Source organism: Dermacentor silvarum, chromosome 10 (genome assembly GCF_013339745.2).
Source record: "Dermacentor silvarum isolate Dsil-2018 chromosome 10, BIME_Dsil_1.4, whole genome shotgun sequence".
In the NCBI taxonomy this organism is placed as follows: Eukaryota; Metazoa; Arthropoda; class Arachnida; order Ixodida; family Ixodidae; genus Dermacentor; species Dermacentor silvarum.
In genome coordinates, this window is record NC_051163.1 from 84,450,529 (window position 1) to 84,464,376 (window position 13,848).

A 13,848-nucleotide genomic window follows, 5' to 3' on the forward strand; every position below is an offset into this window, starting at 1 on the left:
TTTTTTGTTATTATTTACATGTACATATTTCTTTATTGTTACATGCTGTATCTGCTGTTATGTATACCTATTTTAACAAGAATTTTTCTTTTCAATTACTCATTCTAAGTAAACTTGATCTTGTGTTACACCCCTCTTAATGGCTATAAGTGTCTTGAAGATCTAGGATGTGTTGTAACAGCTTTCACGGTTTCTCTTTGATTTTTTCTTCCGCTTAATTTTGTTCTTGTTTTTATTTTAACATGCATTACCTGTTTGAATGCGTCTACTGTCAATATTATTGATTTATTGTAACACCCCTATGTAATGCCCTATGGGACTTTAGGGTACTTGAATAAAAACTAAGAAACATCCGCATTGGGAAAAGGTGACTAATACTGTACTGGTTTGCTCGGGTCGACTTCTTTATTCCTGGCGAGTCGACCACTGCCTTATTCTTGTTTATAATACATGTTTTGCTGGCCTTTCGAATCGTGGAGCGTACTTTCATCCGGCACGCGCTTTGATAAATTACATTGATGTACGCTTGAGCTTTGCGTGGGTTTTGCTCGTTTATAGTTTTCTGCCCCAGCATTAGTGTTACTATTGCCTTAAGCAGCAGGAACATTCTAGCTAATGTACTTGTCTGCAGGCGCGGTAGCAGGAATGATAACTGCCTCGGAAGGTCTGAAATTGACCATCAGATGCTATGCTACGAAACGAAATATTCTTTTCGTAGCACTGTTTAGTTTTGTGGTACAAGTAGAAGAGGCCGTTTTCTTATTCAGCGCGGCGAGTTGTCAGTTTATTTGCTCGCAAAAAATTTAGAAGCAAATTTGAACAGCGCTCCTTCAAACTCTGGAGCGGTAGACCTGCGCACACAGCTAAATTCCATTACAACTGGTTCAATTCGTTTCCAAGTGATGCATTTGCACTAATACACCTGGCTTTCCGAAAGGAAAACCCTCGCTAAGTTTTTGGAAGAAAGTCGACTTGGTCCGACAGGTTGTTATTCAAGTCTCACGTTTCAGTGGGTTAGAGAGTTTCTAGGGCCAAAAGGTGCCTGCTGTGCACCCAAGCCCAGGCCCTACCTCGAACACTGCGAACTGATAGCGCGAACAAGTTCCTGTCACCGGAGACAGACGACCTTATATCACACGCATGAGGTAAATATACTAGGAAGGTGCACCCCGACTTCCAAACGGCACTCATTTGTGTTAAAGCGATAGCATTATATGTCCAATTAGGCGGAAAGGGTAAGCTTAAATAACTTTAACCGACAGTTACCATACTCCCTAATGCGAAATTTGAAGCCGCAGCCAATGGGGAAGAGTGTAGCAAATGAGTATAAATTAAAAGCATTAATGTTCGATTGAACGCCTCCTCGCAGGTAAGCGAGCGCGTTGAGACGAGTGCCGTGTTTTGATTTGGACTTACCGAGGCGCATATAAAAGGCAGGCGCGAGTTTGCGCGAACAATGAACGCACGGAAAGAACATTTCACCAAAGGGAACATAACGCTTTCACATTCCCACACGTAAGTAGTGTTAAATATCTCTGCCAATTTTATACCAACACACACTGACCAGGTAACAAGTTTTTAGCCTCCTCCTATCAGTGCGGAATATCCGTATATAGCTTCTGATAGCACGATAGAGGTTACTGCCAATATATTGTGAGAAGCCATATGTGAATTACTGCAACACGAGTCGCAGTGTGTAGCTGCTTATGAAGGACGAAAACAGTCCAGTATCGTATCTGCAGCAATGGAGTAACCCCGCGAACAAGTCCTTGCACCTTGCGCGCAAACCGTCTTTTTTTTTTAATCCCCGGGTCGCTTGAAAGGCTTAGTCACTCAAGAATCTCATGCGGCTCGCTAGGCAGACCGGAAGTTTGCTTGCACAGCGTAACTATTTCCGTGATTTCGTCGCTCAAATCCGTGAGACTGATCAAAATAAGGTGATCGGCAGCAAGGACCCCCATCGACTTTCACTAAAGACTCGGTTCCACGCCAGAAAAGAGAAACGTGGCAACTGTACCAAACGAAAGAGCTGCCGTGAACCCTGATGCCGTAGCCATTTGTTTATTTGGACAGTGTTGCCAGATCAAGCAGCGTATTCTAGAGTTTCCAAAACAATATTCCCTCCATTTTTAAAGTGGGGATCAAGTTACGTGAAACCCGGTATAGTATTCCCCGTTGGGCCGGCTGAAAGATAGGCCTCTTGATGAAATGCGAACAATATATAATGCGGTCCCAGTTTACACAGCGAGAAGTGTACGTACGCAGTACCCATTATCAAAGAACGGTACTGCGATAGGGTGCCACAACGCAAAACAGACGCGAGGCAAAACATTATCGAAATTATTAGTGGCTGACGATGTTTCTTTTGATCTAGTCTAATCATTGGCTCACCGGTGTCTCAGGTAAGTAGAGTTTCTTTGGGGATGTATGGCTGGCTTTAAATGAGTTGTTTTCTTGAAAAGGATTCTTGTCAAAAGGCACTTCTTGTTCCTGCCAGTCACTTTCTTGTTTAAGTCTTTCGGCGCTTATAATTATGGCATCGGTTGGCTGTATAATGAAGTGGAAGACTCGCTAGTTCAGCACATTCTGTTCAAAGAAAGAAGTGCATAGGACAGCTGTGCCTTTCATGACAGCAGTATCCTACAAAATGTCCTCGTACGTCGTGATAACCACGGAATAAGCAGAAAACACTCAAGATCTAACAGAAATTGACAGTCACTTTAGCATATGCAAAAGAGGGCGAAGGCGAAAGCCTGCGCACTCAAGAGACATTAAATTACCTGACATTCTCATTTGAATGCGTAGTTGCGCCTTATTGTTTTCTCCCACCAAAGGTCGTTGGTTTGAGTGCCCTAATTGAAGCTTCTGTAATTAGCGGTCCCTCCACTAACTGTCCTTAACTAAGCGTGCCCCAACTAAGCGTGCCCCAACTAAGCGTGCCCCAACTAAGCGTGCCCCAACTAAGCGTGCCCCAACTAAGCGTGCCCCAACTAAGCGTGCCCCAACTAAGCGTGCCCCAACTAAGCGTGCCCCAACTAAGCGTGCCCCAACTAAGCGTGCCCCAACTAAGCGTGCCCCAACTAAGCGTGCCCCAACTAAGCGTGCCCCAACTAAGCGTGCCCCAACTAAGCGCGCCCCAACTAAGCGTGCCCCAACTAAGCGCGCCCTAACTAAACGCGCCCTAATTAAACGTGCCTTAATTAAACGTGCCTTAATTAAACGTGCTTTTATCCACACCAAAGGTCGTGGGTTCGACTCCTGCCAAAACTTGACGGTGTTGCGTCCTGAATCGGCCGGGCGCATTCTTTGTTTCCCATTGAGGCAGGCCCTTTCATCAGCGTCGCCCAGACGGCGGCAGTGCCCGACACCGACGAGACGGACAAAGCGCCCCAACTCGGCAGTGCGCATTCTTTGGGTGCTTCCCCCATTCCACCCCCTTCATCAGCGGCCGCCTACCTGGCGACGCGGCCCGACATCGGCAGTGATATTCGGACAAAGAAGCTCACTTAGAAGCGACCGACCACAACCGCCACCCTTAGTTAGAAGCGGGGATTAGCGTGAAGGCCATTCTCCCGACACTGGCAAGATGACCCTTGGAGGGCAAGAAACTAAGTCACTGACTTGCGTGGAAGGAGTGTGAACCCCCTGTTTCCGGATTGCCTCGTCCTTGCTTCGAAGGTACAACATTAGAGGCGGAGTTCAGTGAACAATACGACCCCTCTGATTGGCCGCATCAAGGTCATCTGACTCCCCAGTCGGGTCAACTAGGGAAGACGAATGTTTTATAAGGAGACACCCTGCGTGCAGTGGTGTGTCCTGACGTGTTTTGGGCTTCCATATTTGGAGCCACCGTAAATATGTAGAATAAACCCTTTTTTCTATCGCTCTTACTCCCGGACGTACTCATCCCTCTGGCTGAAGGATCACCGGCCTAAACGCTACCTGAGTCCCAACAAGGGTGTGACTTCAACACCGCGTTTTCAAGGCCGCCGTCTGATGAGGCGTTTAAGGCTTTCGCCCGTAAGATATTTTGGAAATGCAGCGAAATACTAACCATGATTTCAGTCAGCGACAGATTGACCAGCGCAGTAGTCTCCTGCATGTAGTGGGCCAGCGTCAGTGCGACTTCCTCGTTGAAGAATACACGAGCGAGCTTCAATGTGACAAGGGTCCTCACGGCACACACTGAGTAAACCCACCGAACGGGGTTCTCCGAGATGGTCTGCAAAGACGGAGGTAAACTAGCGTACAGTGGCAGCCGTTGCGCAGCTGCGAAGAAAAGGCAAAGTCAGCGCAAGATTTAACGTGAACAATGAAAACACGCCCCCTCCAAAATTATAACTGAAGCTGTACAGAGAAAACGTCAAGCATATTGGGAGGAAGACTTATTTAGCTCGCGGCGTTAGAGAACCGCAAACAAATACATCAAGTAATTTTAGCGAGGAACGAAACGACGCTTACAGCTGGTGCTATAGAAACACGGACAACAGAAGTATTAAGTGGACACGAGTCAAAACGGGGATACTGCGCTATATAGAAACACGGACAACAGAAATACAAGGGGAGAGAACTGCGCGCGACCTGTCCGCTTAATACTTCTGTTGTCCGTGTTTCTATAGCGCAGTATCCCCCTTTTTGCAAGATGAACTTGCACCAACTGGCCCAAATTGCTGCTCAACTACAATTGTCCGTGTCTGGGTAAGCTTCAGAAATGGCGCTGACACAGAAGCTGCTTTAGACAGGGAGGATGTAGTCCGAGACGTACCGATGTCATACAGTAAGAAACCTGCAGCGATATAATCGCTTCGTACTGCTATCTCAATACGCATGTAGCAGAGTACAACTTTTGCTATAGCGATTGGAAATTGCGTTGCAAGTTCCCTCTAAAAATAGTTGCAGTCTTCATTGAGAATGTGGGCATTGTGCCGAAATTCCAGCGTGGCTATATACGCAGTCCTAAACTGGGTAAAAATTGATAGCGCTGTAATAAATCATTTTATGCTCCACTAAAAAAAAAAATAGTCGGATTTGTCGAGTGTGAATTACATGCGTGACCATGCACGGCAGCCTAAGCTACAGAGATGAGGTCGCAGTCTATGCAGGCGTACCTCAGCGCCGACAAAATAATTCGAAAGAAATGATTTATTATTTATTAAATGATTTAACGCCTATATTTAAACACAGGTTAAGGCACCCAAATTATAAATATACTCGCACAACAGCACAAGAAAAGCATCAAATGAAGGACAATGACTTCAAGCAAAAAAAAATGGATCAAGCACATCATAAAACATTCTGGCACAATAACACGTCGCCGTGCATCACCATACGTAGGTAATGAACCACGAGCTTGGAAAATCTTGCTGTGCCTCAAAAATTGTTGGGGCACACATTCCTTCCGGAATGGGTCATTAGAAAATATACGAAGCACTGTATGCTTGTATGCATGCAGAAATGCAGGAAATTTAATTGCTGGTAGATGTCATCGGACGCTTGGCCGCAGCCATAATTCAACGCGGTTCAGTATTTCTTTTCAATATGGAAGGTCAATTTCAGTTTGCCATCGAAATGAACTGAGAGCGACTGCAGTAAATCTGTAACCTAATGTTCGGCATTCAATAGCTGCACTGCGGTGTTACATGTAAGGGCGTGAAACCTTTAATATTGAAAAGCAACCAAACGAGACTTCCAAGTTGGCCGCAAGCGTAAGTCAGATAATGGTGCCACGGCATGCTGCTATCAAAAATCAATATTATTACCGTGATAAATCATTCAGGATTTTTATACATTCGTGATTATTTTAAAATTATTATTATAGGTTATTATTATAAAGAGACAAAATAGTGATTATCATACATTGACCAAGAACATTATGTCGCAGCGCTGACTCACGTATTCATTAAAAGGAAAAAAAAAGATTACAGGGCAAGGAAACCAAAAGAATAGAAATTAAAACAGTTTATGCAACAAAATGCAATGTAAATACAAAAAATGAAAAGAACCGTAGTTATGCCCGAAGGGCGAAGCACTCATCGCGAAAGCAAATCATTACAGCTGTATGCAGCAAGCTTTTTTTAATCAACTTTATAAGCTGCTGTAAACATTCGCTTACTGACTAAATTAACTAGCATGGTGTCCCGCGCACGCAGGCAAAATAAGAACGCAGCTCAATTAATAGCTGTGGACGCTCGCTGTCAAAACGCTGGCGTGATGCCTTCGTGCTGCCTCGCTTCATCGCGAACTACAATCTTTAAAAAAAGGCTTAGTAGTTGCTACCTCGTGTCACAACATTTCATATCGTAGTATAACTGCAGTTGGTAACGATAGAGTTAGTAACAAATGAATAAACAACGTAGTCACTGTTACTAATGGGTCTCAGCAACAATTTCGAACGCAGCTCGCACCACCGGATTCAAAGTTCGTATTCTGTAACGCGTATTTCGGATCCACTATAAAATACTCCACAGCTGGGCCCGAGATATGCTGAAGAGGTGAGAACCTTTGTATCCGGTGGCGCTAAATGCTTTGGCGATTGGAAGCCGAGACCCATTCGTAACAGCGAATACATTGTTTAGTCAGTTCAGTAACTAATCATATCGTTACCAACTGCCATTATACCAATGTAGCAAATGGTGTGACACTAGCGAATAACTACTACGGCCTTTTTTTTAAGAGTGAAGGCGCGCGAGAACAAAGCGCACACGAAGCTATCAGCTGTTTCGGATCGGCACCCTTCGAACCCACTGCAGATTGCCTCCAAGGCAGGACATACGAGACGCGTTCTGCCGCACCATGCGCAGCATGAGTAGAAGCGGAGACGCGCATTAATTCAGCACTAGGCAATCGTGAACACGTCGTATACGAAGCCTCAAGCCGCCTCATGTCTTGTAGCCTTTGTACTGGCCACAGATTACCTCCAAGATAGGGCACGCTCACCTGCTCACAAAAAAAAAAGAAAATAGGGGATAGGCTGCGTAATGTCAATACGACATCAGGCTGGGCCGAAATCCGTCGGGTTGATGTAGATATTTTGTAGAGATTGCGCGACATACTCACCGTGCCATGCTGGTCAGAAAATTTGGCCTTGAAGTTGAGGAAGGCAACGCCACCGGCGCTATTCTCTATGGCATGCCAGAACATTTTGTACTCAAGCTTTGCTTGGGAAACGTCCACAGCTACGCCCGTCACGCACCTGCAAAAGGAAGGTCGTGCATCATACGAGATTCTCGGTCGGAACGTGACCATAGTTGGTCATGCTACAAGTGCGGAACAAGCAGAAACCGAAAACAAGACACCATCCGTGCTACGCTCAACGATATATTGCAGTTCCTCACTAGAACAAACAAGAACAGTGAAGAATAATGCACATCAGTATAGTCTCAACATGTCAAAGAATAAAGAAAATCATTGCTTCCGAACAGACGTATCCCTGTTAAACCTGCGCATCTGTTCCTGATAAGAAAACCATCGAATAGTTCACGCACAGAGTACTTTGCTTGCTTCTGCTTCGAATCCATCTTGTCAAATAGAGGCCGGCCCTACCAAGCCCCGCAATTGGCTGGCAGATTGTGTATGACCTTCCTCTTTCAATTAAAGATCATGCGCCTATACTAGCTGATTAACGCGCCATCCAGTTTAACCTATAAAGGCCTTTTGACAAATTTACTCGTAGATAGCCCAAGCAAAAGACACTGGTTTCGTAAGCGACACGCCTTTTGAAAAAGTATTCGGGTCTGTTCCTTTTGCCGTATGGAACCTGTATGCATGCGCATTTTCTCTGCGTTTCTTTTGGCCTTTGATGGCAAATGTTGCGCGTTGTCTGGCGTTACATTCTTTACATTGGTGTACCTTGCGCTACACAATGGTAGTAGAAAGTGTCAGCCAATTTGTACAAGGACAATTTACAAAAATGTCACAGCGTAAGCTGAAGGAGCGGCTCCATAGGAGCTCTATTTTGGGCACCACGCACTACAGGGTCTTCGCGGTGAAGTCTGTTCGCGTCGTTTTTAGGAGAACAATCTGAACTTTGCGCCCCGGCGTCCACGGCGAGCTGCGGCTGGTGCTGCTCTGCCCAGCGGTCTGCTGAGCGCGACGTTGCCGGGTTAAAATTAAATTTAATTATGGGGTTTTACGTGCGAAAACTACCATCTGATTATGAGGAACACTGTAGTGGGGACTCCGAGATAATTTGAATCAACTGGGGTTCTTTAACGTGCACATAGATCTAAGTAAATGGGTGTTTTCGCATTTCTACCCCCCTCAAAATGCGGCCGCCGGGGCCAGGATTCGATCCCACGACCTCGTTCTCAGCAGCCAATTACCATAGCCACTGAGCAACCACGGCGGGTGACGTTTCCGGGTTGCAGCCGGCGCGCGTAGCTCTAGGATTCGCTCCTTAATGGGCCCCTAAACCACCCAGAGGTCGAAATTTAGTTGTGGTGTTGCAGTTGTGCACGAGTATACAACGAACACGTAGCCGCGAAAATTTTTCGAAATGGTGCCGTAATAGCGGAGTTACACGCGTTTGATGATCGAAAAACGGCCCTCGCTCGTTTCGCTCTTTCCTTCGCTACGGCTGGTCTCTCCTCCTTGCCGATTGCTGCTCCAAATGTCACGTGACATACGTCATCGCCAACGCGCTTCTCAAAACACTGCCTACTTCCGGTTAAGGCACGTCCACGCTAGCCATGCTAGCCGCTAGCGGCACATATGCGGACGACGATACAGCCTCCAGTCTGCCGCGCGAGAGGTGTCCAAAGTAGACGACAGTTCGGCCGGCGCCCCGCCCACTGCACGATCAACGGGACAATCGACGACCGTGAAGCTGCGCGCCTCTGCCACCAGCAACGAAAACATCGGCTGCAGCTGAGTGCACGGCTACCGACGGGAGACGACCGGCTCGGCTTTGCTCGCATCGTAGCCGACGGCGCCGCTAATATCAGCGTATTTTTCTTCTTTGTGTACAATTATTGCGAAGAGCGATAACAACGATAATAAAATATTGCGGCTTGTGAGCGTCGGTAATTCATTTCGAAGCGCCGTCCGCTTTAGCTTTGAAGGGAACCGGAAAAGGCCTAGCGACGATATCGGCGCCGTCGAGCGATCAGCGGTGGTGAGGCTGCCGCACAAATGAGTCCCGGTCTCATCCTCTCTACGTACGGCAAGGAAATCTCGTCGAACGGCGGCCCGCGAATGGCAAACGGCGTGCGGCGAGTTAGCGTGCCGGTAACGTGGACGTGAACTCGGCGCTTCTTGGCTACTCGCTGTTGCTGCGGTGCCAGCGCGTGTTATGCGAAGCGTGCCGCTATAGACCCTGTGTTGCGCGCACGTCTGGAAAGGCCAACAATGTCGCACTCTGTTGGCGCAGCTAATGAGACCGCTAAGCATGACTGTGTTGGAACACGAGCGATTTGGCACTTGCGTTGCGGGCTGTAATTACCTAGGCGCAAGCCCGCACAAGCGAACAACACGGCGAGGACGAGCAGGGAGCGCGCGTACCTGCTAGCAGACAAACCGGAAGTCGTAGGTTCTTGTTCGACCAATGGACATCGTTTCCGCCGTTGACATCACCAGATTCCCCCCTGCTGACATGACGACCGCTGGGTTACCGGAAAGGCGAGGGGAGGAGGACGTCATATTTTTTTTGTTTTGGTTTTGTGGCGCGCCCGCGGCGCGTAGCGCTGCAGCGTTTGGCATCGTTGATCGTACCGGCATTCTTAACTCGATGCGCCTGTTTACTTGCAATGTTCAAAAAATATCTGAGGTGGTTTAGGGGCCCTTTAGGAGGTGACATAACGTGTGACGAAGAGTATAAACACAGGTATTCAGACTATGTGGCGCACATGTCCCATCCCTTGATCAGTTGCATAATACGATGCTGTTGACGATGGTGTATTGACACTCCCTTTGAAACGGCGTGGCGATAAATAGTCACCTAGCCTTATAGGTTAACCATGTCGACCTACATGCAGCATGCAAATGCTATAGGTGACTGCTACCTATCGGGACACCTGGAGGAATATAATGCAAATGCAATGCATAGTTTGAACGTATCGAAGCTACGCTGCGCGCTTTTCCCATCGCGTGACAAATGGTGCGATACGATACTACTGGTGATGATGACTTAATGGCATTCCCTTTGAAACCTGGCGGTGAGAAACAGTCAGCTAGCCTGATTGATTTAATCAGTTACACTATAAATATTTTTCATTTTAGCATTTTGTATACATCTCCTTAACTTTCTTGCTCCTCCACATATCTATCTACCTGCTACAACAACATACGTAACTGCTAGATCGCGTGCTACTTGGTGTAGGTATATGGGACTACAATACAAATTCTACACGTAACGACGCTACGCGGCGGGCATCTCACATAGCCTGAAATGTGGCACGCTACGATGCTAATGAAGAAGATGAGGATTTATTGGCATTCCCTTTCAAACAAAGCAGTGGCAAGCAGTCACCTAGCCTGCTTGATTTAATTAGATATACCATGAACGATTCTGTTTGCAGTAATATTTAATACATGTCCATAATATTTTCCCTCAAGATTTATCTACATTGTACCACTACCTTACTACCCATGAAATTGTTACATGGCATGCCACCTGCTGTAGTACTATGCTGCAGCAATGAAAAGGGCATACGTAATAACGCTACGCGGCATACATATCACATTTCAAGTGGCACAATACGATGCTAATAAAGATTTATTCGCATCCCTATTGAAACGCGGCGGTGACTTAGTCATCTAGCTAGCTTTGTTCTTTCAGGTACACGATGCATATCTTCTCTAGCCATATTGTATAGATGTCCTTATACTTATTTTCTTCCTCAAGCGTTCTCTAACTACTTGGCACTACTACCCGTGCTGTGCCGCTACCTGTGTTGTACCTGTACCTGTGCTGCGCTACTTGTGCTGTGCTAAAATGGGGTGGTGACAAATAGTTGCCTGGCCTGCTTGATTTGATCAAGTATGCAGTACCAGTTTTTTTATCTAGCATTTCTTTATACATCTCGTTAATCTTTTTTCTCTTCCGCAAAACTTCTCTGCCTTGTACTGCAACCTATGCCTGTAACGGGTTCGGTCCCATCGCTCTCTTCCCTTTTTTTCTTCCACCAATACTCTAAATGACTTGTTTGCTTATCTCTACTGCTGACTGATTGATGATTCCGTTCACTTTAAATTAAGCGCTTGTGGAAGGTTTACGTTACCTACGGTTCTCACTGGGTGATTCCTATCGCATTCCATTAGGGTGTGCTGAGTGGTCTCCGGATTATTGCTGCAGAAGACACATGCCTCATCCCTTTCCGAATATTTATTCCGGTATGTTTTTGTGCTTAAGCAACCGGCTCAAGCCTCAAATAGCACGGTACTGCCTTGCTATTTTATCTGTTGTCCTTCAGAAATTCCTTCCTACTTCTTTCTTTTCCTTCTTGTAAATCTCCAAGGTTCTTTGTTTTCATTCTTTGCATCCAATTCTCAGTCTGCTTATCTCTCTTCCTGATGACTCCAAGGTGACTTTACGCTTTCAATTACCCTGCACTTAGTTGCCAACCTTCTTGACCTCTTTCTCTATTCTGTGTCCACGCTTTTGAGGCACAACTCGCGCACTTTAGCCACCCATTTATTTTCGTCCATGTTCCTGAGCCTTTCTTCAAAACTAATTTTGCTCTGTGCTTCTCTGACTTCAAAAGAGACCCAACCCATGTCACCCTGCAATGCCTCATTTGTGGTATTACCTGGGGCTCCCAAAGCCAGCCGGCCTACTGATCTTTGGTTAACTTCCAAACTCGGCAATATATCCGGATTTTAATCATAGAATCTCATTTGCGAATGTTAGCGCTGGCCCCATTACTCCCTTCCGGATTCCGCGCACCGCCTCGTACTTATTGTGGCCCCACAGTGCTCTGCGTATCATTAATGCTGCATTTCGCTCCCAATTTGTTTTCAAATTATCTTGGTGGGTGCATGAGTAAGTGTTTCCTTCGTTTGTGTATACGCCGAGGTAATTATACTGCTTCACTGTGGGCAAAACGTAATTACTCGTCTCTTCATTAAAGATCAGAATTCCCGATTTCTCTGTGCTAGACCTAAGGCCTAGATTTGTCGCTGCGTTGCCACATATGTTGGCAAGTATCTGCAAATCTCTTGTATTGTCCGCTAATAGCATCGTGTCGTGCGCATCCATCAGGCTAGGGACCTTCTCTTGCACCATTTGTCCATTACGCATGTAGGATAAATCAAGCCCTAATTCGCTGCTTTCCAGTCGTCTTTCTATGCCCTTAGTATAAAGCGTGAACAATGGGGACAGGGGAGATCTTTGCTTCAGTCCTTGGTGAATTTCCACCTCGTCATTACCTTTTCGACCTTACCATACAAATTGTACGCGGCTGTCTATATACATCTCCCTCAGCAGCTCCACGAAATCGCCATCTACGCCTTCGTGCTTAAGCATATCCCATAACAAATTCCCTGTCTACATTTTCATAGGATCCCTTAATATCTAGAAATGCTATCGATAAAGGTCTATTCTGAGCTACTGAAATCTTTATGCACTGAGTTAGTTCAAACATTGTCGTCTAAGCGTCTGCCTGGCCTGAACTCATTCTGTTCCCCCAATACAGGATTTTTTCCAACCACTTCGACAGTTAATTTTATGGCTTGCATTGCCATTCTATATATCCCCGACATCCCTGTAACTGGCCTGTACGAGCTCGTCTTATCCCTATCTCCTTTGGCTTTGTAGATGAGGTTCATCTTGCTTTCGCGCCATACAACTGGTATTTTCTTTGTTCTAATCAGTTGCTCTATGGCATTAGTCAGCAGTGCCTTGATCTTTGGACCAAGTTTTTTTGATGAGCTTTAGTGGGATTTCATCGGGTCCTGAAGCCGTGTAATTAGGGACAAAGCTTTCTATGCTAAATTTTGATCTCTTCGGCTTCTCTGTTGTTGCTGGATCTGTTGTCTGAATTATGCTTTCTTTTTAGTGCCGAAGTTACCTCTAATAACGTCTGTGATGTACCGCAGCGCATCGTCTCCTTCGTAGATGTTACCATCTTCGTCACACAAAGCCGTTTGTGAATTTTAGCTTTTATATGGTTCCAGAATCTTTTTGGGGCGCCTTTGTCCCTTTGCTAATGTTATGTACCCAATGTTCACTTGCGAGTTTAATTTTCTCTTGCACAAGCTCACTCGCCGCCCTTATCTTTTCTAGGTATTTCTTCCATCTAAAGAGCACCTCTTCTTTGTGTAATCCCAACTTTTTGGCTTCTCGATGAGCCCTAGAAGCCTCTTTACGCTTTTCTATAGCTTGTTTTATTTCCTTGTTCCACCACTAACGTGGCTTCCTCTTTCCAATCAACAATTGTTTTTTTTTTTCGTGTGTCTTATTTTCTGCAGGATAACGCCTACCGATTCCTTATATTCCCGGGCTGTTGTAGGAAAAGCCTCCAATTTTTTCTCTGTCCTTGCGATCTCCGTTAGTAGCTCTTCGTTCATTTTTAGTAATTGTGATGCTATCTATCTTTTGATGCTATCTCTCCCAAACTTTAATGTTAAACGGCTATAATCGCTACCCAGGCCATTTCTTCCATGTTAGTCTATTATCAGTTAGTCCAGTTCTTCCTGACCATGTCTGAGAGTAAGGCGTAGACGATGCACGACTGCCTGTTGCTCATTGCCACGTTACCTGTCCATCTTGTGGCATTTTATGTGCGTCTGCTACCCGGCGTGCCACCTGGTGTAATCATATGCATCTGCAGTGCAAAGTGTGCAGGTATCGATGCTACGCGGCACACACGTCACATCGCATGTGACAGATAGTGAAGTAGATGGAAAAGTTAT

The 13,848-nt window shown here is 45.9% G+C and overlaps 1 protein-coding gene across 1 annotated transcript in view; it reads right to left on the reverse strand.

Moving 5' to 3' along the window:
* LOC125941055 (uncharacterized) overlaps positions 1-13,848 on the reverse strand; it is an 82,833-nt gene that overhangs the window by 38,746 nt on the left and 30,239 nt on the right. The window contains exons 4-5 of the mRNA XM_049657975.1: positions 7,057-7,192; positions 4,055-4,222 (exon numbers count right to left, since the gene is read on the reverse strand). Of these exons, the coding sequence (XP_049513932.1) occupies positions 4,055-4,222; positions 7,057-7,192 (304 nt within the window). The remainder of the gene's footprint in view (positions 1-4,054; positions 4,223-7,056; positions 7,193-13,848) is intronic.